Source organism: Ochotona curzoniae, unplaced genomic scaffold, assembly GCF_017591425.1.
Source record: "Ochotona curzoniae isolate NIBS_2020 unplaced genomic scaffold, NIBS_Ocur_1.0 contig_3432, whole genome shotgun sequence".
Classification (NCBI taxonomy): Eukaryota; Metazoa; Chordata; class Mammalia; order Lagomorpha; family Ochotonidae; genus Ochotona; species Ochotona curzoniae.
This window is the reverse complement of record NW_024465859.1, coordinates 8520855-8548501: the sequence shown is the minus strand read 5'-3', so window position 1 is coordinate 8548501 and position 27647 is coordinate 8520855. Positions and strand designations below refer to the sequence as shown.

General features: G+C 39.6%; 1 protein-coding gene across 5 annotated transcripts; it reads right to left on the bottom strand.

Moving 5' to 3' along the window:
- Positions 1-27647, bottom strand: LOC121156394 (ADP ribosylation factor like GTPase 14 effector protein). 5 transcript variants are annotated; one of them, XM_040980023.1, is made up of 7 exons: positions 27566-27641; positions 24942-25027; positions 21849-21930; positions 16204-16700; positions 14758-14885; positions 12366-12590; positions 1-381 (listed from the first exon to the last, which is right to left on the bottom strand). In XM_040980023.1, the coding sequence occupies exons 4-7, from the start codon at positions 16627-16629 to the stop codon at positions 351-353; spliced, it is 810 nt and encodes a 269-aa protein (XP_040835957.1). In that variant the 5' UTR covers positions 16630-16700; positions 21849-21930; positions 24942-25027; positions 27566-27641; the 3' UTR covers positions 1-350. The 5 variants fall into 5 exon arrangements, with proteins under 5 accessions (XP_040835957.1, XP_040835954.1, XP_040835956.1 ...); XM_040980020.1 differs by lacking the exon at positions 21849-21930 and having other exon boundaries at positions 27566-27647; XM_040980022.1 differs by lacking the exons at positions 21849-21930; positions 24942-25027; positions 27566-27641 and adding an exon at positions 17304-17320.

The window sequence follows — 27647 nt, the reverse complement described above, 5'->3', positions numbered from 1 at the left end:
TTTGTGAATGATTTATTTTATTCACTTGAAAGGCAGAGTTATAGAGAGGGAGGGAGAGAGAAAGGTAGAGAGTGAGAGAGATCTTCCATCCACAAGTTCACTCAACAGATGGCTGGAATGGCCAGTGTTGGGCCAGGCCTAAACCAAAGCCAGAATCTTGTAGGATTCCAACATGACTGCATGAGCTCCGGTGTTTGGACCATCTTCACTGCTTCTCCTGGACCATCGGCAAGGAGTTGTATCGAAGGTGAAGAAGCTGAGAATTCAGTTGGCATCCATAAAGAATGCCAGTGTTGCAGGTGGCAGATTTCCAACCCCAATGCCCACATCTGACCATGTAACGTTTGTACTTATGTTCCATTCTTCCAATTGAGAAGATCCCTGAAAGAAAATGAAAGAGTGATGCTGAAAACATTTCTTACACTGTGTTGGCACTTCTATACATACCAAATTATTTAATCTTTTTTTTAAAGATTTATTTTTATTATTTTTTATTAGAAAGGCAGCTATACAGAGAGGAGAGACAGAGAGGAAGATCTTCCATCCGATGATTCACTCCCCAAGTGAGCGCAACGGCCAATGCTATGCCGATCCGAAGCCAGGAGCCTCTTTCAGGTCTCCCACACGGGTGCCAGGTCCGAAAGCTTTGGGCCGTCCTCGACTGCTTTCCCGGGCCACAGGCAGGGAGCTGGAAGGGAAGCGGGGCTGCCGGGATAGAACCGGCGCCATATGGGATCCCGGGCGTGCAAGGTGAGGACCTTAACCACTGCGCCACCACGCCGGGCCCCCAAATTATTTAATCTTCATTAACACCCCCTTTCAGAAATGAACCTGGAAAAACAGAGAGACTTAGTAACTTGACCAAAGTCATACAACACAGGTAGATCCTGTCAGTGTGTCTCCCTGGACTCATGCTCTTAGCCACTAAATTGTTTCTCACAGACGTGCACTTATTGCAAAGTCAGCAAAGTTATTTTCAAGGCAACAATTTATAATCATGGGTAGTTCTCCAAGAGGCTTTCAAAATCACATTAGCTTTTCACAAAGCTAAACAAGGATAGAAGGGTTTATTCACCAATGAATCCTTTTAAATCTTTTTCCATAATAATCATCTCCCAATGATGTTACCGATCATTCAAACCCTATACCAGGTGTTTACCTGGCGCTCTCAGCCCTCACCAAGAAACTATGCGAGAGTTGAAAGTTATGAGCAGTCCTTGACACTTTGAAAAATGAGATGCTGGCATCAAAGACACTGAATAATTTTTTAAAAAAATATATAAGGCAGACAACAAAATGAGAGACAAAGAGAAATCTCTCTCATCCTCCAGTTTACTATCAAATATGTATGGCTACAATGCCAGAACTGGGCCAGATTGAAGCATGGAATGTAATCTGAGTCCTCCATGTGGGTGGCAGAGATCTAACTACTTCAGTTATCACCTATGGTCTCTCAGGATATGCACTGACAGGAAGCTGGAATCGGAAGAAGAACAGGACTTAGACACAAGCACTTGAGTATTGAATGCAGACATCCCAAGTGGTGTCTCAACTGCTAGGCTAAATGTCCTTCCTGAAATTGAGTGATTTTGCCTAATGTCACACTGCTAGTGTGTAGGTGGAGCTGGAGCTGAAATGTGGGGCCTGTCACATGGCTTCTACTTAGGCATTTGCCGTCCCTGTGGTCTGTCAGAGATGAGGCTCATCTCCACCTTTGTCCCAGACTTGTGGTGTCCACTTCACACCCAACAACTGCTTAAACTGAAATTGTCTATCTTTTTTTAAAATTCTTTTCCATTTAATTCTTTTTGACAAACTCAAGAGTACTTGATGTTCATGACACAGAAGAATGCAAGTTCAATATATTCACCATAGAAAGTTTAGAGAGCCCAAAAGCTATGGACTTCACATTTAATCCGTAAAGCCCTAATCTTAATAATTTCTTAGCTGAAACTTCTTTAATCACCACTCTTTGAGACTTTCAAAGCCCTCAAGCTTACCTCTAGTGATATGTCTGTTTGTACCTAGAGATGCTTGCCAAGTAGCCAATGACTACTCCATGTAATTGAAGGCCTGGAGAATTATGTCATCAAGAAGGATCCAGGTTTCACAGCCAACGAGTAAATCAGGAAAGCCCTGGGTTGCCAGTAATGTCTAAACACCAACCTTGGAGAGATCACTCTAAGTCTAATTATTTCCAATGACATAATACCTTTAAGTGCTTTACAGGAAAAAGCCTCCACCAGCAAGGCCATGCTTCTCCTCAGACTAGTGAAGCTATGGGTTAAGAGGTTAACTGGAGGCACAGGTTGAGAACTCAGCCTTTGAAGTTAGGTCATTCTGGGTATAATCTTCATATTCCTGCATAAACTTAAGTAAATGCATAATCCTGCACACAGTTCAATCATTATTAGAACGAATATGAAGTTCATTCATTAATTTAAAAATATTCATTGGGTTCAGCACGATATGGCAACGTCCTCGCCTTGCACACCCTGGGATCCCATACAGGTGCCAGATCATATCCCGGCAGCTCTACTTCCCATCCAGCTCCCTGCTTCTGGCCTGGGAATGCAGTCGAGGGCAGCCCAAAGCCTTGGGACCCTGCACCCATGTGGGAAACTCAGAAGAAGCTCAGCTGTGGCTGCTTGGGGAGTAAACCAGCAGACAGAAGATGTTCCTGTCTTGCCTCCTCTCTGTATATCCGATTTTCCAATAAAAACAGTAAATCTTAAAAAAAAAAAATACTTACTGAGCACCAACTGAATACCAACCAATGTTGTATGTACTGTGGACAACAAAAAAGTGAACAAAGCAAAATTATCTCACAAAGCATCTATTCACCTGCAAAATGGTTAACAATTATAGCACTCAAACCCTACAGTGTCAGAATTATAATTCAGCCTGGTTTTGGCAGACTTGTTACTAGAAAAACATTTTTTTTAAAAAAAACTCAATTTTTAGATCATAAATGTACACGTGCATGCACACACGCACACAGAGCCTCAAGATGGCTTCTATTTTGACTCTCTCTAAAGCCTGTCTTTCAGAAAATTGTTATAGAGCTTCTCTTGATGTGTTCCAGCAAATCTGATAGATAGTATCTGGCTCCTTTGGCCATGTGCAAAGGGACTAGACTCTTACAGCATGTGGCAGGACAGCAGAAGGGATGAGTATGGCTGGTAAACTCAATCATGGTCAGAATCTGTACAGATGGCCTTGGCACGGGAGCTCTCAAGTTGTTCTGAAGGGATTCTGTTGCTATGACTTTCCTGCTGGAGTTAAGTCTGCTAAGAGCACTATGAAAGAGTTTTAAATTATGAAGTTTTTGCCCTGGTTCATGATGCTTGACTCAAACTTATTTGCTTTCTCTGTCCACCAGGATGTGTTAGTGATGACTTGAGTTGGATGGCCCAAGCAAGAACATTTCAATTTTTCCCAGACGCATTCCTCCTGAGGACACAGAATCAGGGTCCTCTGTCTCTGATGGAATTCAGCCCCATCTCTCCTGCTTTGTAACTCCAGAAGACAGACAACAAAACCCTTCACTCTGACAGACAGGGGGTTATCGTTTTCTCCCACTTGTATCATGCTTTCTTGCTTTTTCTTCCTTCATTTTCCACTCCCCCTTCCTTTCAGTTTCCATCCTTGGGAATCCATTTTCCAGTAAGGTCTACGGTTCATTTATCTCCAATTTTTGTATCAAAATGAAGCAAAGTCAAATCTTATTCAACTGCTTATACAGAAACAGATGGAAGAAAACAAGATGAAATCAAAGATCTGGAGAACAGATTGAAGAGGCCAAGGCTAGAATTAGGTAACTCCTTATATAGTTTGCATTTAATACTATAATAGATTGCTTCATCTGTACCAATACTGGACTAAGCACCATCTCAGTCATTACAACTTCCTAATGAAATTTCCATCTCTTGCATTATTCTTTCTTGTAGGATAAAAAAAAATGAGGATGAGTTCAGAGAATTGCCCTAGGTCCTTCAAAACTGGGTTGTAAATACAGGCATACAGCCATTGTTCATCTGCTATATGAGAAGGAAAACAAATGATTAGCAGTAATAACCTCAGTATCTTTACATAATGCTATATTTTCATTCCTGTAAGAGTAATCATGTTTAGTACAGAAAATTACAAAAGTTATAGAATATTAAAAAGCAGGTAATTGCAAGACAAGTTTTGCTAACATTTTGGGGTGGGGTTTTCCAGTACATCCTACTCTTTTTCAAATTTGGAAATTTCTCCCTTTATTTTGCTTCACAGTCTGCCTTAAAAAAATATAAAATTATGCATTAGGATAGCCCGTATCATTGAAATTTCCCCCAAAGCTTATTTGTCTATATTATATTAATACACAAATGGTGCACCATTAGTGATTCCAGTGTTTTTTCCTGGGTGGAAAATTAGAGTTTCCAAATTTTGCTACTACAAATATGATGGAATATATTGTGCGGGAGCTCCACATTGAAGTACAAAAGGCAGTCAAAGGCAGCCATGTTTGTCATTTACAAATGATATCTCTCCGAGGTGTCATCATCTGTATGTTCTGGTTAAGTTACAATGAACTCTTTGGCGTAAGTGGGTCCACATGATCTATCGCACTTGTTGGGAGCTGATGCAGCTGGGTTTGGGGTGTGAGTGTGAGATCCAAAGCCAACACCAGCAAAGTGAGAAGACCCACAGCCATTTCTCCCTGCTTAGTGCCGCCTTGCATTCAGCCAGGCAATGATTCACCTGAGGAAATGAGAATGAATGAAACAGAGTCAAGGGACCGAGATGCTGGGCTGCCTCTGACAGCTCCCTAGTGGCTACTTCACTGCAGAGCGGTTTTACCTTCACATCTGCCCTGGCACCTATGGCTGGCACTGGATGCAGCTCAGGCTTGGCCTTCTTTCTGAAAAGAAGACACAAGATGGCAAGCAAAATTTTATTATACTTTTCCTCCTCATTCTTTTTTGCAACTTGGTCAACCTCACGTTCTCTATTCAAAGAAGAAAGAAAGGGACTGAATTTTCTTATCCGGGGCAGGGAGAGGAAGAAAAGGTAGCAACATATAGGTTAGATTAGATTGCACTGTCAATTTTAACTCTGCATTCATGCTTCTTCTATGAAATAGACTTTTCTATACCTTCAAATATTTTAACAAAATTTACTGAATATATGTGAATATATATTTCCCTTTTCTATCTTTTAAATATCAGAGGCATATGCATACATACACACATAGGAGGTGGGGAAGACCTCCCCTTAACTGCTTCTCTCTGGGAAGCCACAAGTCAGGAATTCATTCTAAGTTTCCCACGTGCAAGGTAGAGACAGCTACTTGAGGTCCCACCTGTTGCTTCTCAAAGCATGCAATTGAGGGAAGGTAGAATTATAAGCAGAGCTGGGACTTAGACCCAGGTATTTCGATATGGGATGCAGGAGTCCCGATGTGTGACTTAACCTCTAAGACAAGCACTGTATTGACTGCACTGACTGCAATAGGGAGCAGAAACTGCTAAGTCCACATTAAAGGAAAAATTCTTCCATCTTTTCATTGGCTGCTTGTTCAAAAATTCAGACTATTATCCATACTACTTTTCCTGGATCCTAGAAATTAAAAAAAAATTATTAATGGAAATTTGAAACTATGAAACTAATTTCTTGATATTTTCTTTTGCTAGCAGATTTTAAGATTGTTGAATTTGGTAAATAAAAACACAGTGAATGTGGTTAAATTTCAATTTAATTCAATACCTTTTTTACTATCATGTAATACCTGTGTGTTCTCTAAGTATTCTGAGATACGCTAGAATATTTTTGTTGCTTATTTAAAATTCAAAGTGAAAGGATGTAGGTTTAACCTAGCAGTTAAGACACTTACCTATCAAACCAGAATTATCTGATCCCAAGATCAGTGTTCTTTGCACTGAAAAAACTGGTCCTGAAATTGTCAATTGCACTCCAAGACAGAACTGGATTTTTTCAACTGAAACACTAACTTACATAAAAATGAAGTGGGCAAGAAAGAGAACATTTTGCTCTTTTCCACATGATATTTTGAAGAAACAATTATCTCTCAAGACACTTAAGCAAATGACCCTTCAATTTAACCTTAACAAAACTCATTTTCTAAACCTTTGCTTCTCTAAACTGTGGGACCATTTTACTGTAAGTTTGTTGTAAAACATCACCCTCTCCTGGACAGAAGAGCATCATACAATGGAGACAAATGCAATGGATTTTTAAATAATAAAACGAAAAATACACTTCAGTTATGCATCCAATCACACAATAAAAGGCTGTTGCTAACATATAACAGGCATGTATTTTACTCATTAATGTGACCTATTATGATGCAAGCAGAAAGATCTCACAGAACCTGCTGATTAATATTTTCCCACCCACTTTTATGGAGGTAGCTGAAAAATATGAATGGGAGTAAATAACATCTTTATCTACAGAACAAACATTTAAAAACTAAACTGCAGTAACTGCTAAGTGGTCAGAACCAAACAGTTCCAATGAATCTTGACATGAATAACTTCATACAAATAAGAAAAAAGGAGAAAAATTATAAAGCACATTGGTCAGCCCTGGTACTTTAGAGTCAAACTTTATTTGGCTCATTTTTTTCAATGTATAAGGTTTGTGACCTTTGTTAAGTTAGCTATATTTTGACACCTAGGTTTCCTCTACCACATAATGACAAAAGTAGTCATCAATTAGGAAACATGAAAAAAATGGAAGGTAATGGCAGCTGCTATAGTTTGAATCCTCTGAACTTGCCAAATTCCATTTGTTGGAATCTTTACCTGCATGGTGAAGTTATTAGAAAGTGAGGGTCTTTAACTAGTGATTAGTTCATGGGGACAGACCACCGATGGTTGGCCCAAAGTAAAAGCCAGTTGTTTACGAGGAAGCTGGCCCTCACCTGATACAGGAACTGTCAATGATCTGACCATAAAACTTTAGTCTTCACAACTCTGAGAAATATGCTTCTGCTTTTTGTAAGCTATCTTGCAGTGGCAGCCCAAATGAACCAAGACAATATGTAACAAATATGCAACTGTTAGCTTTTTTTTAAGTCATGCTATCTGTGAAAAAGTACTAGGTCTATCACAATTATAAAATTGCAGTACAAAAGCAACTATTTAAAATTTTTGTGTGTGTATATATATGTGTATACACACACTTATATATAACTTGAGCTATCAATGCTTCCTTCCAAGGTCTTCATAAGAAGACAGTTGGAGTGAGGAGCTAGAGCCAGATTGTGAGACCAAATATTCTAATATGTGACAGGGGAATCTTAATAAGCATCTCACTGCTAGGCTATGCACCTATCCCAATACTTTTTAAAAATATATATACATTTATCTATTTACTTATTGAAAGGCAGAATTACAGCAAGAGAGAGGATGGAGAGACAGAAGCAAAGATCTTCTCTCTGCTGGCTCACTTCCCACGGGGTCCCAATGGCTAGGATTGGGCCTGGTCCAATGTACAAGCCTGAAACTGCATCTGGGTCTCCCACATGCGTGGCAGGGTCCCATCACTTGGGCAATCCTCCATAGCCCTTCTAGGTGCAACAAGAGGGAGCTGGGGCAATAAATGAAGCAGCTGGAACAGGTGCTCATATGGGATGCTGGTGTCATGGGCAGTGGTTTAACCCACTGTGCCAAAATGTCAGCCCCAACTATTTAAGTCGTCAAGCACCCAAGTCACCCATGCAGAATTATAGTGCATGGGCTATCTGTAATTCCCAAATCCAAACTGAGATGCAGAAATCTAATCCCCAGTGTAACAGTGTTTGGAGCTAGGGTTCTGGAAAGTCAGTGGGCCATGATGGAGAACTCAGGAATCTGAACATCAAGGAATCTGTTGGTCTTTTTACTAGTGAGGTTTTGGCAACACAGCAACAATCTATGAATGATAAAGCAAGACCTCTCCACAGTGAACCTGCCAGTACTGTGATCTTGGACTTCCTAGCCTCAAGAGCTTTGGGAAATATATTCCTGCTGTTTTTATGTCACCAATGTATGGAAGTATGCTGCTGCAGCCCACATGGATTAAGACATATAGAAAATGTGGAGCTAGGCTGAGTTCCCTTTTGTCTTCAGGGCCACCACTTCATATTTATCTCTTCAAAACCAGAAAGCTGAGTTTCGTGTAAGGGCAAGAGGGAAAAAGAAGTGGAGCTCCTGACTCTTAAGTTTAATGTTGTTAGCACTACATCATAAATGACAAGAGTCAAGGATGCTCCTCCAACTGTCTGATTAGTTAATTAACCAGACCCCACTATTAAAAAATTTCTACTCTCCTTGACCTAGGACTAATTTCTAGAGATGAAATCACAGGATCACAGAGGGAATACTTCACACATTGCATATATGTTAAATGCTTTGAAGGCAGGTAGTACGAATAGAAAGACGAAAACATCCCCCATTCCAAACGGTAACTTAAACTATGGGCGTCTTAGCATGTCAAATCACCACAAGACATGCTATATCTGTGTACAGGAATTAAGACCCACAAGAACTATATGAAAAAAATTCTGCAAGGATGTAGAGCAGGAACTGTGATGGTCATAACTGTTTGTTGTCCTTTATTAACAAAAGTTCCAAAGGGCATGAGTGTGTTTCTTTTTGAAACTGGAGACACATGGGATTGGGAGAGAATAAGAGAATGACAAAGTTCCCACCTCCCTAACTAATTTCGCCAATTATTTGTAATGGCTGGGTGTTGCACTGAAGCCAGGAGCCAGGAATTCAATCATGGTCTCCCATGTGGGTGATAGGAACCCAACTACACAAGCCACTACTGCTTCCTTCTAGAATATGCATTAGAACGAAGCCAGTGGCAGCAGCCAAAGCCAGGAAATGAATATAGACACTCTTATTTGGGAACTAGGTTTGAGTTCCATCCCAGGACTTGAGTTATAAACAAGCCATTCTACCCTGGGGCTTGGGTGATGTTAATTCTCATGTGAGGAAAGCTAACTGTCCATCTGGTGACTGTGTTATATTAAACACTTAATGGCTGATCACATGCAAAAAAGAGAAAACGATCAACTCAAGTAACTAAGTCCAGTTCCGTTTCCTCATTCATATTTTCAAGAAGACAAAAGCCAGCAACAGTCAGCTGCTTCTGGAAAGGTGATAAGTATGCTACACAGAGAAATCATTTTACTTTGAGGAATGTTTTTAAATTCCCACTTCAGCAGGGTATTATTGCATAACTACATGTTCAGAGTTTCCATTCAGAAGTAAAGAGATTAGGCAGAAGTAGTAGCAGCAAAGAGCAGTTTATTTTCACAAAGATACCAGCAGATGTCAGTAAAAACTAAGAGGTGACAAGAATTTTGCACAAGGATGTTAGCTATTTCTAGCAGGGTAACTATAACGGAAGTCCAGGTGAGACATCTCACTTTTCTATACCGTGACACAACTTTGGATGTGAAAAGGGCGTAAGAGACCACAATGAGATTTTTCAGGCACTAGCACCTCCTTAAGAACTGAAATACTCTGGTTTCTGCTCTAAAGTGTTAAAAAAACAAACAAACAAAAACCAAAAAAAAACTCACCCACCTAAAATACTACACACCAAATACTACTACATACCAAATTGAACTATACTTCAGTCACTTTAAAAAAAATCAAATAGGTTACAGCATATTTGGTACTTCAGCATGCTCAGGTGTTCTGAATATACCTATTTGGAGCATACAAATATAGGTACTTGTCTCTGAAATTACATAACACCATTCATCAGCTTTTCATAACTATTTTCTCAAAAGAACTAAGCTAAAACTTACCAAGTTATATTTTCAATTAACAGTTACTGTATTTGCTGAAAATTATTTGCTTAAAATTTATGCCAGGAAAGTAGCTTTAGAATTGACTGTCACATTGTATTTCCACTCGCTAAATAGGAGTAGACATACTATTTCAAAAATAGAATAACATGATATTCCAAAGGTACATACCCGTTCCTTATATTTATTTATAAAATTGGTATTATATCACATGTAATGACACTTTATTCAAATTTACATATGCATTTTTTACTTTCGGTAACACTTGTAAGATCAGTGTCAGTGGCATTACACTAACTTTTCTAATAGGCTATACACAAAGAACTTAACTATTAAGTATTATTTTTATCTTTCAAATAAAATTCTGAAATTATTTAGCTACACTTGAAAATATACAAAGAATGAGGATTTAGATTTTATTGGATTCTGAACTAGAACTGTGATGTAATTTTTCCAAAACAGAGCTTTTACTCATGTAGCAGTCTATTCTCAATCTAGCTGTACCTCCCTCTCTAAGCTTTTCATATTACCATTACAAGTCTGACTCCCAAAATGGACGTGAATAAACATTACCAAAATTGTTCAAGCAGTTTTCCCTCGAAAAAAGTTATCCATGTCTTAAAATAACGGATCTTCCCTACCACGCATGGCTGGAATTCAGCGATTTGAATTCTAAAGCCATTTCTCCAACCAGAAATGTTTCTGGGACAGGGGTTTGGTCTGTCTAGCAGCTGGATCATGGGTTGAAATAAGGACATCTCACATTGGAGTGCCTGGGTGTGAGCCTCCCTCCTGGTCCCAGCTTCCAGCTGATGTGAACTCCAGGAGGCAGCAGGTGATGGGACTGCAACCCTGCTACTCACATAGATCTGAACTGAGGTCCTGCTTCCTGGTACAGCCCAACTCAGTACTTTTCTGCTTTCTTTTCATTATCACACCCTTAAGGAGAATTTTCAAGCCTTTTGTGTTCAAGAACAAATTTTCCTAGAGGATGCATGGTACAACGAAAGGTAAGAAAAATATTTTTTTTAATCACTTAGACATGTAGATTTCCAAATACTTAACACTCAATTAGTTGAATCAAAATAATTTCCCTGAAGTAGGCATTGTCCCAGGCTGCAGGCAGTCCTCCCTTTGCAATGATATTAAGGGACCATAAAAACAGTCATGAGGGCTCAGCGGCATGGTCTAGCGGCTGAAGTCCTCGCCTTGAACGTGCCAGGATCACATATGGGTGCCGCTTCTAATCCCAGCAGCTCCACTTCCATCCAGCTCCCTGCTTGTGGCCTGGGAAAGCAGTCGAGGATGGCCCACAGCCTTGGGACCCTGCACCCACGTGGGAGACCTGGAAGAAGTTCCTGGTTCCTGGCTTGGGATTGGCGCAGCACCGGCCATTGTGCTCACTTGGGGAGTGAATCATCGGATGGAAGATCTTCCTCTCTGTCTCTACTCCTCTCTGTATATCTGACTTTGTAATGAAAATAAAATAAATCTTTAAAAAAAAAACAGTCATGAAAGGCCATGTGAATAATCTATGGGGGAAATTATAAGTGCTCCAAGCCATTAAAATCTGTCAAAACATTAAAAATTCTGTCAGTCACAAATATCGAAGAAAATGAGAGCAGTCTTAAATACTATTAATTAGTGTGTTTTACATCATTGTAAAAACTTAGTGGTTTGAATGGAAGTTGCCATTTTTTTCTATCAAATAATTATGTATGATACTGAGAATTATTTGTATTCCATAACAAGTCATCATACTCCTTTTAAGTTTGAATCATCGTCCACCCATTTCATTGTGCTTTCAATGCTGTATACTTCCGTAACTACATTACATATCCTTTTTTGAAGGTGACTGGGATACAGTCACCCTTTTCATTATCATCAGGTTTCTCATTTTTGTTAAGCTTGCCTTCACTAAATGCCTCCACATACATATCCGGAATCTAAAACAAAAGTAGTAAAAACCTTGTCACAACTGATACTATCTACTACTCCATGAATTCAAATTTCAGTTATCACTTGATTTTTTGACTGCATTTCATCTTAATTGGTCAATTCTTCTAATTATGCACTTGTATGAAATGTCACCTGAGTGACAGTGCAACTACAAGCTCTGCTGTGAGTGAACTGAACAGATAACAGGAACAATCATGCACAGAATTTACAAAGAATATGACTGGTCCCTCATCACAAAGAAGTGTAGTGGCCTTTGATGCAGTCACAAATCGGTAATATCCTGTGATATATGAAGCTAAACTGTGCTGTTAGGAGATTTGGTGTTTTTAGCTAAATTGTGCTCACAAAAATGTGTGCCTATGGAAACTATGCAAATTGAGCACTGTCTACACTTCACTTCTTTAAGCTGACCAATGGAGGTTTAAAGCTGATTGCTGAGAATGTTGGAGAGGCATCCAGAGCATACTGAGTACATTTTAAAGTGGTTAAATCTTTGTCATTTGGTAATCAAGCTTAAAATCTATCTTAGAAAGACAGAACTTTAGAAAGAGAATGAGGGCCATTGCAAACATCTTAGTTCAACACTACAAATTACCCAGCATGCTTGTTATGAATTATTTCTCCCCCTTCGATTTCAATTTGCTCATATAGCCACTTGCGGTCACAGCGGCACTCGGCTCCGCATTTGGTAGAACCACAGGCAGGACAAGCATAGAAACATCCCAAGCAGTCCTCATCAAGGCAGTCGCAGAGGTCCATGCCGCTGAAAATCAGGAGGCCTTGACTATCATAGACCTTACTCTTCGCCGGTATCACCTGTCTAGAAGTAAGACACAATGAATTACATCTCACAAAAACACTGCCTTTGAATATTTTAAACTGAAAACCAATAAAATATTTAAGGCCATAAGAATTTTATAGGGCCTGGCGCGGTAGGCTAGTGGCTGAAGCTGGGACCTCATATGGGTGCTTGTCTGTATCCCGGATGTTCCACTTCCCTTTCAGCTCCTTGCTTGTGGCCTGGGAAAGTGGTAGAGGACAACCAAAGCCTTGGGACCCTGCACCCATTTGGGAGACCTGGAAGAAGCTCCTGGCTGGCTCAGCTCCAACCATTGCCGTCACTTGCGGTGTGAACTAGCGGATGGAAGATCGTTCTGTATAGCCTCCTCTCTGTAATTCTGACTTTCCAATAAAAATAAACAAATCTTTAAGAAGTCTGTATTAGAGATGAGATTCTGTCAAGTGGTATGTAAGTTGCCAGATTTATTTTACATCAGTAACAAATGAATTCTACAAATCCCAAAAACGTTCAAGTCCATTTACATGTAAATAGCAAAGGAATGGACAAGAGCCTTGTTCAAAAGGTAAGTGTATTTTTGTCAAAAAAATTTTCTTCCTTTACTGTAAACAGAAAAAAAAAACCCACTGGCTAGTTAGCGGTGCTTCATTTCACTGGTCATACTTTGTAAGCAGTTTCCATTAAATAAATACATATGTCTGTGTATGTGTGTGTGTATTTGTATTTAATTACATACACACAGCTCTCATTCACTGGTTCATTCCTCAAATGCTAACAACAGCTTGGAGCAGGAACTCAATCCAGGTTTCCCATCTGAGTGGTGAGGACCCAACCACATGAGCCATTACCTGCTGTCTCCCAGGGTACACATTAATAGGCAGCTGGGACTGCACATCAGTGGAAGGTGAGCGTCTGAAGAGGTGTCTTATCACTAATGCAAACACCTCCATAGAGCATGTTATTTGTAGTACAGTATATCACCCTGTAGGCTTTTATATTTCAATTAATCTGCTTTCTGTTCTTCAATGAACTCCAGAAAACATGGCCTGAAAATATTTAAATCATTCAACTTTAAATTATTTTCACCTTAACAGCTGGCATAAATGCACTAGTAGAAATGTTGACTGCACTTAAGCCTCAGTAATTACACTAACATTTGTTTGCCAATAGCATAGAAATGCTCCACAGTTTAGATTCATATTCTAAATTACGCAGTTCACCTATTCATCTTATTGACTGTACAATAATGCTTTCAGACATGTGAAAAAGAAAAATCGTACATTCTGATAAAATATATTTTAGCTACAACTCAAGAATCCATTTGCCAATTATATGATTAATTCTTTTAAAAAATTTTAATCCAAATGCATATGTTTTTAGGGATTTTAAAAATTTATTGAGGCTGGTGTTACACAGAAGTGGATTAAAAATGGCTGTGTGTAATGCTGGCATCCCATATAGGTACTGGTTCAAGTCTCGGCTATTCCACTTCCAATCCAGTTCCTTGCTAATATGCATAAGAAGGCAGAGGAGGATGAACCAAATCTCCGGGCTCCTAAACCCATGCGAGAGGCTGAAATGAAGCCTCTGTCTCTCGCTTCAGCTTGGCTCAACCCCTTCCATTGTGGTTTGCAATGGAAGATGTCTCTAAACAGGCAGAGAAGAACAAGCCAGTATGAGAGAAAACAAAAAGAAAAGAGAGCTTTCCATTAACTGAATCACTCTCCAGATGGATATCACAGCCAAGACTAAGAACCTCTGGGTCTCCCATTTGTGTGCAGGAGCTCAAGTACTTGGCCTGTGTTCTGCTGCTTTCCCAGGAACATTCACTGGGAGCTGGATCAAAAGTGGAGTGATAGGAACACCTACTGTTACCTGTTAGGAGATGTCAGCATTGGAGGATACAGCTGTATCTGAAACACCACAATGCCAGCGCCTTTCAGTTATCTCTCATGCCAAAAATATTACTGCCACTTCATTTCCACCCTTTAGAAACACATTTTTATAGTTGAAATAGATGTCTTAATATCTGTGAGTAAAAATCAAGGCTTAGGAAAATTTTCCTCATTTTATATTATCCAATTTAAAAATGTCTACCCAGAAAATTAGAAATGTGAGAGGAAAATAAGGGGACAAAACAGATATGAAGCACCAAGTTAACAAACGCTTTAGGCAACATACAGCCTACCTATCTGAACCAGCAGATGCATTTTTGGTAAGTCTTCTTTTTTCTCTTTTACCCGTTTCTGGGGCAAATTCTGTTTGCTTTCCTGGGTTCGTGAACTGTAATGACCTCAAAGCTTTTGCAGTTCTTCCCTGAAAAAAAAGACAAAGAAGTCGCTAACTCAGATGATAACTATATTAATATCCACAATATATTCATCCAGATCATACACCAACCTAGCAGTGTGAAATACATGCATATGCACACAATTTTAGAACTCAAGTGCAGTAAAACAAAACCCTGGACCCTATTCAGAGATAGCTGGCTAATTTATTAATGACATTTTCATGATATAATTTTGGTCTCTGGCATATTACATAAAGTGGTAAAAACTGCAAAGGCTGCTTCACAATCTGGGAGAAGGCAGAAAACTATCGTATAATCCATGAACACATAACCGAGATGCTTACAGATGACCCTGGGCCATTAAGGAAAAAGTTTTATTACTGCATTTTATATATTTTTAAGAGCAGAAAAGTAATATGGTTGCAAATAATATGCTTTTTTGAAAAAGCTTTGTGCTTTTGGGAAAGAACACTGCCTGTAATATTTCCCATAAAAGCAACAAATAAGGGCAAAGACCTTTACTATGATGCATCAGAATGAATGCAGAATGGTATGAACTACAGAGGACACTGGGTCCTGGAGATAAGCCTCTGTGAGGCAAGCAAAAGAAAAACAGTATGTATAGTTCAAAGCTTTAAATACCTCTAATTCGGCTTGTTACATCAAGGAGAAAAATATTCCAGCAGCAAGAATTATAAAATGTTTTGATGTGATTAAATAATTTGCACGCAGGCATGAGAATAATGATGAATACTCTCCAAAGTAAAAATGCAGTTAGGCTACAGGGAGTCCAGAAATTAGCGATGACAGTATGAAATAAGGCTTCAAAGACGGAAGCCAAGAAACTCGCAGGCATTTTCAAAACTTCAACAACTACTGGACATCATCAAACAAAGATTGAAATAAAAAAACAATTGTTCTAAATCACTTCTCTGATGTTCCTTCTAGAGCAGTAACTTTGAGATCCATCATAAAAGAGGAACTTATCCTGCTTTAAAGACTGGCTGGCTGGCAAGTTCCATTTAGCTACGTGTCAGAAAAAAAAATCTTGATGAAGCACTGATTTGGCCAGAATGCGCTAAAAGCTGCCTTTAATATCGAAGCACTACAAGCTGCAGTTTGGCATCTTGGGTGTATTGACATTCTCAAGCAACAGTTTCTAAAATGTTTTTTTCCAAAATTAGGTATGCAGAAGTATTTGGCTACACTACTTACTTTCAACCCTCCAATGTTAAAATAATGGTCTGCTAATGAACAATGAGGTAAATACAATTTTTTGTAATTAAATAAATGTCACAATCTGGAAGTCATTAGTAGAAAAAAACAAATGACTCTTATACATACATCTGATTCAGGTTTTCTTCTCTGACGATCTTCAGCATCAACATCTACACTCCCGTTGATTATCTGAGTACATTTTGGACACAATTTCCATCCAGGTACAAGCTGTCTTCCAAATTTTGCGCTCAGAAAAGTGGCATCATCTAAATCGATCACATGCAGATTCTTTTTGGCTAGTTTTTTATGTATGTTAAATGGGTCACAACATGACTTCTGCAAATCCTCAAACCTGTCAATGTAAATTTTTACATGATGAAAGCAAATTGTATTGTTCCCGGAAAGCGTCATTCCAGTTCTAAGTTGAAGCAAAAGCATATCATTTGATGACAATTCCTGCAAAGTCTTGAAACCCGTGTGACGAGTATAATAGGTTTTATGGCACTCATTTGTCGTACGAAGCTGGACTCCAACTGAACACGGATCCATCATTCTTGATTTAGCAAATTTCCAAGTTCTATTTTGTCTAGAACCTCTCCTTAGCAGGTCATACGCTGATCACCCTAGAGAAAACATTAAAGAATCATATTTGAGCTACGTTTTATATGGGAAATTGAGAAAGTATCTAATAAGACTCAACATCATATAAAAAGGATAGAAGTATACAAAGAATAACATCAAAAGTCTACAATAAACATTATAATCACCAAACATGAGAAAAGCATTCTCCAAGAATTGAGAACCACAAAGCAATACTGGCTTTAAGAGCTTCCACTTAAGGTCACATTAAATAGTGTAAGAATTGATTGGGGACTTGAGCAGGTTATTTTGCCTGCTAGCCCTGCCATCCCATATGGGCACCAGGTTTGTGCCCTTGCTCCTCCACTCTGATCCAGTGCTCTGTGTGTAGTTGGCAAAGCAATGGAGTATGGCCCAACTACTTGGGCACCTGCAACCACGTAGGAAACCTAGAAAAAGCTCCTGGCTAGTGGTTTCAGTTCAGGTCAGCTCTGGCTGTTGTGTCCATCTGAGAAGTTAACCAGCACATGGACAATCTCTCTCTGTCCCTCCTCCTTTCTCTGTAAAATATGCCTTTTAGGCAAAAATTAATACATTTTAAAATAGAAAGGAAAAAAAAAACATTCAAAGATAATATGAATATTTACCTGAGAAATAAAATAGCTCAAAAAACTATTAAAACTAGTCAGATAATTCAATTGGGATGCTGTAAACCAAAGACACTACAAGATAGCCAACAAAATATGTTAAATCTTACACAAAAAATATATAAAGCTTTTATTAGCAAAAATAACTAAAAAAAGACATCTTAAATAAAAGCAGTTAAATATCATGTAAAATGTGACTCTAGGAAATATGTAATATTCAGAAATTTATATTCGGCACTATTCCAATCAAACTCCCGTTGGATATTTCATCTCCAACACCTTTGGAATATAGCAAGCAGATGTACATAGTAGATCTAAGACCCAAGGAAATCTGTATTGAAAATAAGATACCCTTCTACCATAAGTCTACTGAAATTAAAACAGATTAGTATTGACATACCATGGACAAATAGTTAAACAGATGAAGGCCTGGTATATGGTACATAGTACTACAATCACTAGTTAGTTGGATTTTATCTACCTAACTTATCCCAGCTTTAGCCTGGCTGGATAGCTCTAAGTCTGATTTTCTAAATAAATAAAAATAAATAAAAATGTCTTGCACAAACATAATTAGATGTCTTAAAGAATTAAACCTGAAAAAGTCTGTAAAAATTTATGAGAACATATGTATAGGAGTTTTTGACATGAGAATATGGGATATTTTTTCAAGCAGGAAAATATTTAAGACAAAGAATGCCATATTTCATTACTTATCAATATTATACACATCTCAATTAAAGAAAGGGAAAAGACAATTTAAAGTTATTGTTAGGATACTGTCTCAAATACTAGGAAATCTTCTGACTTCTAAAACTCAATTAGAAAGTGACATAGTATCCATTATAAAACTAAGCAAATATTCTGCCAATTCAGCCTTCAGACCAGAGATGGTCTCCCCAAGAAACCGTTGAATGTATCTGGACAATAAGATGCTGGACTCTATGCTTGGTATATGTCTGCAATGAAAGAATCTTGATTGGATTTGAGCTGTAACATTGCAATAAGCTGGAGGAATCCACCATGGGGGGAGGGCTGGGGTAGGGGTTGGGGGAACCCCAGAGCCTATGAAACTGTGTCATAAAATGAAATGTAATCAATTTAAAAAAAAAGATGAAGATACCAGCAAAAAAAAGAAAAAAGAAAAAAAAACACAAAAAAAACCCTAAGCAAATATATAGGTAATCCACAGAGAAAAGCAATAAATCCATATATGCACAAAAAACGTCTACTTAACAATTCTCAGGAAAATGTAAATTAGGTTGCATTTCTGAAACACTTTGCATTAACAAAAAACCTGCTAATATCCAGAATCTACAAAGAACTCCAGGATAACCATAACAAAAACAAACCAATCAAAAAATGGGCGAAGAAAATGAGAAGACACTTTCCAAAGGAAGAAATCCAAATGGTTAACAGACATGAAAAAATGCTCAAGCTCCCTAGCAATTAGAGAAACTCAAATCTGATATCCTAAGTGTTGAATAAGATGTGGATACTTCTAGGCCTAGTGCTGTAGTCGAGTGACTAAAGTACTTGCCTTGCATGGGCCAGGATACCATATGGGTGCCAGGTCTTATCTGGCTGCTCCAATTCCCTTCCAGCTTCCTGTTTATGGTCTGGGAAAACAGTGGAGGATGGTCCAAAGCCTTGGGACCCTGCCGCCATGTGGGAGACATGGAAGAAGCTCCTGGCTTCAGATCGGCTCGGCTCAGGCTGTTGCAGCCATTTGGGAAGTGAACTAGTGTATGGAAGACCTTCGTCTCTCCTTTCTTTAAATCTGACTTCCCAATAAAAAACAAATTAAAAAAAATCATTAAAAAGTGGATAATTTTATGTGCTTCTTATACACTGGTAGAACAGAAGCTGGTGTAACTGGTTTAGAAAGCTTTTGTTATTTTCTTCTGAGCATGAAGCAGTGTACACTCTAGGACTTAGAAAGTTTTTCAGTTCATGATGACTACTGAAGAAAAGTAGTTCCACAAAAGCACAAGCTATATAGAAAGATTTTCACCATCCATTGCTTTTGGTAGTGACATATGAGAAATGCCCTAATTGTGAAGAATCAGAAATTACGGGTTTTTCATACAAGGATTCCTACATAGGTTAAAATGAATTAAAGATGAATTAAATGAATCAACATGGACAAAGCTGAGAGAGGTGAGGAAAGAGCAGCTGAGAGAGTGCATCACTGATAAAATTTTATACACACAATATGATTTATAAATGCAACCACCAACATCTAAAATGATAGACATCAAATTCTTTGATATTTCTGAAGAGAAAGTACATTTTTGTTTTCAAAGAGTTACAGAAAATAAACCTGAGGGAGCTGATATTGTGGCTCGGAGGGTTAAGCTGTAGTCTGTAATGCCAGCATCCCACACTAGAGTACAGGCTCAAGTCCTAGCTGCTCCGCTTTCCAGACAGCTTCCAGCAATGTGCCTAGGAAAACAGCAGGTATTCTCAGTACGTGGGCCTCTGCCTGCTACATGAGAGCTCAGGCTGAAATCCTTGGCTCCTCGCTTTGGAATGGTCCAATTCTGACTGATGTGCCCACTTGGGAAGTCAAACAACAGATTTAAGATCTCTCTGCTCTTTCAAACAAAGAAATAAATCAAAAAGAAAGAAAAAGAAGGCTAAGTAGTTGTACAAGTGCCTCACTTTTTTTCCATAAATCTTACTTGTAATTTTTCAAATAAAATGCAAAAGCTATTTTGAGGGCCTTGTGCAGTAGTCTAGTAGCTGAAGTCCTTGCCTTGTTTATGCCAAAATCGCTTATGGACACCGGTTTGTCTTCCAACTGCTCCATTTCCCATCCAGATCTCTGCCTGTGGCCTGAGAAAGCAGTCGAGATGGCCCAAAGCCTTGGGACCCTGCACCCATGTGAGGAGCTCCAGTTAGAACAGTATTTAATTTTAATCAGATTTCAAAATTAACACAGGTTCCAGTCATATGAATTAAAAAGGGCTTACATCACAAAATTACAGTTTTCAAACAGAAACTAGGTTGGTAAATTGAGGAGAAGAAAAAAGACCCAGAAATAGAATTGCAAAATAACCTTAAACCACATGGTAAGGCATCTTGGGAAATAGCTGTACAGGACACAAATCTGGCTCGGGCCTTTCTTTTAGCTTTACAACCAAAAGAAAGTAAGTTGGGCCAACTCTGCCATAGCACAATACTGAAACTGCTAAACACTTAAGGTGATAATGCCAGGGATTCTTTATATGTGTAAGTTAATGGCACCAATTTAAAGTCACTGCTATAGTACTTTATAATCAAGTAAAAACCTAGGCTGGCCTGGTATCCTGTGACTTAGCTAACTTGTTTTAGAAAATGTATGCAATACATCTTTACCCTTTAATCTTTGTATGAATTTTATTTTCATTAAAAATATTTTCCTTATATTTGGAGAGCCTCTATTCCTTCACTTTTTAAATTTAACATTAGCCAAGACATTGCCTAACTCACAAGAGTTTATTAGTAGATTCTGTAATTTACACTGGTGAACTAAATACCTGTTCTGAGGTTAAATAGACTTCTAAAAACATCACTGATTTAATTTCTTTGGAGTCAATATTTCTAGTAAGTTTTTGCTCATTTTCCACAATGATATATTTTTCCCTCTATAGAGTCTCTGTAACAGCGAGGGGCTTGGAGAGGTGCATGCTGGGAACCTCCTGACCTGAGAACCTTGGCCGTGTACCAGGTGTCTAGGGGAAGGCCCATGAAAGGCCCATTGGAACACTGCCTACTGTAATAGGTTCTGCCACTGTGCTCTCTGGCCCACTCCTGCTAGGCTTGCTTTCAGTCCTTGGAAAACAATTGTAGCCTAATGACCATGGGAGAGAATTCAAGTTCATGAGCTTTAGGAGCATTGCCTTGTGTTTTTACAGTACTATGTGAACTATGCCTCACTAACTAGAAGACCAGGCCTTCTTGCAGGCAAAGTAATCTTAGGATTGTCCATTCTTAGGGTTGTTTAGAAATCCAGGTTGAATGGACGTAAGGAAAGCTTACAATAAATTTGTTTGTCCTCCTGATCCTTGGTCCCCTGGGTCTTTTTCCACGTGACAGTGCTCTCTGTCCCAAGATCCAAAGAGATCCACAATTCTTTAATGCTAAACCAGTATTAACCTAGATTCTTAAGGGGAAAATGCATAGTTAAATTGTTTCTTTTTCAAGTTAACTTTCAATACACCCCTATGATTAAAAGTAGCTTACAATCATTTTGAGTTACTATGACAATCACTGTTAATTTTTGGAGAAACACTTGAAGGAATTAAACTGCATCACTAAGCACAGAGTTTCAAAAGAAAACTTGACATATTTGAAGGAAAGTGCGTTTGAGAAAAGGCTCCTCTTAGTTGGTTCACTCCCAAAATAGCAAGCCAAGCACAGGAGCTGGGAACTACAATAGACCTTCCATCCCTGGTAACTCCCTGTGTCTGCATTATGAGGAAATGGAGGCAGAGACACCAGGCACTCCGACACAGGATATGTGCACCTTGACTGGCATCTTTGCTGAGAAGGACCTCTTACCCTTGTACGATTCACTAGGCAACACGCTCTCACATGTCAGTGTTGGGCAGAATTATTTTTTACTGTCAGTTCTGATCTTCACCTAAATTTGAATTTCAGACGTACAAATAATTTATTTTAGTTATGTTCATAATTCATTACTCATCTGAAATTAAAGATTAGTTAAGCATCCTATATTTTTGTTAAATCTAAAAACTCCACTAGCTCTATCTGGTGACCCCATTTGCTGTAAGCAGACATCTTACCCCTGGTACCAGCTCCATCTCCCACTTATGGCTGAAAGAAGACTGAAACCTCTTATAAACAAAATTGCAGGAATTATTCCATTTCAAACTAAAATGTCCTATCTGCCAGAAGATAAATTGTCAGCAGCATTAAAAATTAACTTCACACACTGATTAAAACTCAGTGGAATGAGAATATAAAGTATGCATTTCGGAATTAAGATAGCTTAACACTTCAGCATCTTGACATAGGTTAACTTCCTGATATAAATACTAGTTTGCTCATGAAATGCTTAAGAGCGAGGCCAGCTCAAGTAACACAAAATTTCATGTTGTGACCTTAAGTAATCACTGTCTTTCTCCTAAAAATCACACTCTCTAGTTGCTCCTACTCTGTTTATATTTCTCAGTGTTATCTTTCTTTTCTCTTTCACTCAGCTAAAATTCTACTGTAGAACTCTTTGCTTCTGTTCATTTTGGTCTATGTTCTGGCAGTGTGGCCAGAAACATTAATATTTATTTTATTTTATTTTATTTTATTTCAGTTGATAACAGTAGGCAGGTAGATAGTGAATGACAAAATTAGGCTGCCAATAACAAAGCCATATATGCACACCTTCCATACCAACTCAACACAGATAAAGGGTGAGAACTTCCCCCTACTCAGACAAGCGTCATTTTCCTTCATGCACCACATGCCATGATACACATTCCCTGATCAGTAACTGCTGTAGGCCCATACAAAACACTGCCAACACCAGACACTGACCTGAGAATTAACCCTTTGTCTATTAAAACAAACAAATAAAACAGGAGATCCTCAACTTAGGTGAGGACTGTTCTCCCTCATGAAGTTGCCTGTATTCCCTACATCTTTCAATATATGTGGCTTTGCAGGTCACCTCTACACCTGCAGGTGGTATTCTCATTATGCAGGAAGGTAGACATTAATCTATGTGTATGAGAGGGGGCTAAGAACAAAAATTATGAAGTTCTTTAGGTTGAATGAGGGAGCAACCTAGAAGCACACTTGGGAAGTAGCCCGGCACTTATATATTACAAGTGTGGCCCATATAACACAACCTTGTAAGTGGTTCCCAGCCTTCCCCTGGGGACAGTCTTGAAGGAATCTTCCCCCTTGTGCCAGGTTATTAGGTACAACAACACAGTACAGATAAAGCCCTACAAATTCCATGTCTGGAAAGCCCTTGTTCAGCAACGTCCTAGAACAGGAGGGAGAAACACTGGGCCCGTAACTAGAAATGCTCCACTATGAATACAAACTAGACTTTCTAACTTTTCTGAATGCCTGCCTGGCTTGCATATACTCTCCTCACTGTGTTGCTAGCTTGTTTGTGCAAAGTCTGTCTCTTGTCAGGATTTCTTTTTATGAGAAGACAAGAACCTGAACTCTGTAGCTTAAGATTGTGTGTAGCTAGTGGTCTCAAACCCCCACTTCAGATGGTGGCCCAATAGCTTCATTTTGTTTTCTTCAATGGCAGAAAAACACTATGTTCTTTCATAACAACTGCTTAGGTCTTTCCTTACTAGTGGTAGAAATACATGACTAGCTCTCAGTTCTTTTCTGAAAGGACTGCCTGGTCTGTTAGGTGCACTTTCTTCATTAAATGAATTTACTGCTACTCTGTCTCATGTGGAACCTCCACCTTCATGTAGAACCTCTGTGAAGCCGTCTCTGGTAACTTATTTGACAGACAGCCAGGAGAGATGGAAAAAGAATAAATATTGTCCAGTTCCAGATGGTTATGAGGTAGCGCTTCTAACCTTTCTAGTCGTGAGCAACCTTCTGTAGTACACAGAACAACTTTTTCAAGGCCACCTCCAAACTCCAAGGGACAGACAGCAATAGAGGAAAGCCCTGAGGCCATCATTGTGGCATAGCAGATAACATACAGGACTCCTGCATACAATATAGGTGCTTGTTTGTGGCCTGGTCATACCACTTCTGATCCAGTTGCCAGCTAACTGCCTACTAGGAAATGCAGTAGAGATTGCCCAAGTGCTTGGGCCCCTGCCAGTCACATGGGAGACCTAGATGAAATGCCAAGTTCCGTGTTTCAGTTTGGCCTACCACTGGTCATTGTGGTCATCTGCAGAGCGAAGAAACAAGTTTTTTGTTTCTCCCCTTCTCCATAACCTTTTCAAACAAACTTTTAAAAGGAAGGGGGTGAGAAAGAGATAGCTCCATGCCCATATGCCAACTCAAAGAAAACAGAGAAGATGGATCCACGCTAATCCCATTGGACAATGCTTATCTTGAGAGGGAATGATAAGGTAGGCAGGTAGACAAAAGACCATATGCGTATCAGGGGCCAAAGAAAACAGTAATTTACTATGGATGAATAAGGGAAGAAATGTAAAAAGCAAGGCTCAGGTACAACCAGCATTTATGGGGTGGGTCTTTTGTATGGTTGAATGAGGGTAAAAAAAAAAAAAATTGGAAGCAAGTCTTACCAACAGTTACATAGGTAAAATATTGCTGCAACCCTGTCAGGTGGGTCTGACCCGCCCCCCCGACAGCAGCTTAGGGAAATCTTCTCCATCCTCACCTATTAGGTCTGTTACGAAGTTCTGGGAAAAATTTCAGGAACTCCACATCCAGAAAATTACCACCCAACAACATTCCAAGATAGGGGAGAGGAGGACAGAGGGCTCATACCCATATCCATAAAAACTGCACTTGGAATAGACTGGGCTCTCAGTTCTTTCCTGTGAGCCTCTTCTGGTCTGTCTAGTGTTCTTTCTTTAAACTTGATTACCAGGCTTACTGCTTAAAAAAAAAAAAAAAAGAAAAGAAAAGAAAAGAAAAAGAAAGAAAGGAAGAAAGAAAGACAGACAGACTACTTACTGCCCAGGAACCAGAACTGGCATCAGCTGGGAACCTGGTAGAATGTAAAATCTCAGTACCAGCCCCAGGATTTCCAGAATGAGAACCTGCATTAAAAAAATAAAAAGTGCCATGTTATTCATAATAGCATTACAAGCTAAGATACACTGTTTCAGATCATCAATTTTAAAAGTTACAAAGCATGATCTATGTTGAAAAAAACACACATTAAAAGGGCCCCATGAGAAGGCTCAGTAGCTAATCCTCACCTTGCATGTACCATGATACCAGGTTCCTGTCCCAGCTGCTCTACCTCCCATCCAGCTCCCTGCTTGTGGCCTGGGAAAGCAGTCAAGGATGGCCCAAAGCCTTGGGACCCTGCACCTGCGTGGGAGACCTGGAACAAACCCCTGGCTTTGATTGGCCTTTCCGATAAAAATAAAGCTTAAAAAAAAAAAAAAAACCTGTGTGCTAAGTGTGTGTCATGGTCTGTTACTAAAACAAAAACTATTTTTAAAAAAGGTAAGAAAACTAGACAGACAGGTACATTTGGTCCCTTTTAGTAAAAACTGTTGCCTTAAATCTGATAAGACAGGTAGATTGAAAGGGGTTTTAACAGAAATCCATACTGTTCAGAATACCATCTTACATACTTTCTGCACTCTGATTTTTATAGGGCTCTGAATTCATACCATCCCTGATCTACTTTACAATGGCTAACTACAGATACCAAGTGACAATGCAAAACAACTGTTTATATTCTTGGAAATTCTGTCAGGGGTTCAAATGATTTTCCTGCCCAAGGTGTCAGAACCATTAAGAAGAAATCTATCCAAATGACGACTTACTTTTTAGGTGAACTCACATGTTGCCCTTTTGTAGAAACGTTTCATGTAAAAATTTCACTGTACCATTGCTTGAAAAAAAAATAGGGTTTTTGTTTCTTTTTGTATAGAGTTCTATGGAATATTTCCCCACATTATCTTTTATTTAATAAAAATATTTTCATCCATCCATACTACTGAAATCAGAGGCTTTGAACATGGTCACATATTTATAAAAAGCTCTGCATCTCGCAACCAGCAAGGTTTTAAGCTTTTTATCTTCATGCATTACTTCTCTGTTGCATGAGAATAGACACTAAGTAAATGGGAAGGCTCAGGGCCAATAAAAGAGGTAAAAATAGTTTAAAAAAATACGTCATGCATAGCACCATTTTAAAAAGAGCTAGTTAAAGTGCCAGGTTCAGTACCAAGCACAAACACCATCTCACTCATCTTCATTATAACATGGAGTGTGGATTGGCACCCCATCTACAAGTAAAGAACCTCAAGGTTGCAGCTGTAGTTAGTCACAAAGCCCAGTACAGCACCTGACACTCAAACATGGATTTGCAGAATGAGTAAGTTAAAAAAAAGTTTACTTTATATGAAGAATTCCTCTTACTAAGCTCTTCCCAGCTTATTCTGAGTTCACCAAGCGTATCCTCCATTTTTCACACATGAAAGTGTACTTTCATGTTATTTAGGGACAATTTCAAAAACTCTTGAGGTTTCCAAATTGCTCGATACATCAATGTCAATGAGTGCAGAAGAGGGATTTCAACACGGAGAAGTTGTTTCTAGACCAAGAGGACTGCAAAGTTCTCTTTCACCTGAATGTGGCCCAAACTGTCAAACTGCTGGGATCATTCTGAAGAAGAAACCCAAGTCAGTGGGTCAAACCGCGTCGCCTACAAAGTTACTTTGCACAGCATGCCTTTGGATTGGCCTGTTTGCTTTGAAACAGGTTTTCTGTGTCAGGAAAAGCTAACATACTCTTCTTTTAAATGCCACTAAGGCCTGTGCCCACCTGAGGACGCTTTACTCAACGACAAATGACAGGTCCTTCCTCCAGTGTGTTTGCACAACACTCTCCAAAGGCAGGGAAAGGTTTTCTGTAATACTGCTCAGCTTTTGGAAGGCAAGTGTTAATCGGTGTTTAACACTTCCCTATTTACAGCATTCACCACAGGCTTATTTGTGCTTGGTCGCCTTTCTTACCAGCCACTGGGAGGGCAAGGAATCCCCTGGGACCAGCTCCGGGTGGCGCGACCGGCACAGGGGAGACAACTTCTCCAGCATGGTTACAAGTTCAGAAAGCGCCAGAAACTCACGCTAACAAAGCCGAATTTCCCTCCCGAAAGCAAGGCCATTGCGTCCTAACTGCCCTGTAACGAATCCTACCCCCCCCCCACACGGCGGAAGCGCTGACATCAGGGAAACGTCCCAAGTTCGGTTCTATTACAATGATCGACACCACGAGGAAGGGGCACCTGTGTTCACTATACCAGGAGGAACAAAAGAGAAGAAAAAAATATATACATATGGACGTTATCTATCTTGCTCCTGACGGCTAGTGCAGAGGACTGGGTGCTCAAAGCCAGAGCAGACGGCGCAGACGTCCGAGCTGGGGGCAGCAGGGTGTGAACGCGGGTGGAGGCCGCGGGCGGCCCGGCTGTAGCCGAAGCCCCTGCGCGCTCAGGCCTCGCCTTCCAACTCTACTCTCCCATCTTCCCCAAGCCGCCCGGTCTCCTTCTCCAGCCAGGAACGCATCTCCACGACCCGCCGCACCCCAGAGCCGCTCCCAGCTCTCCCGCACCTTACCTCCAGCTCTCTTCCGCGCCGGTTAAGGAACCGCCTGCGTCTACACTCGGCCGCTCGCGGCGCCGCTCGCTTCCGCGCTACC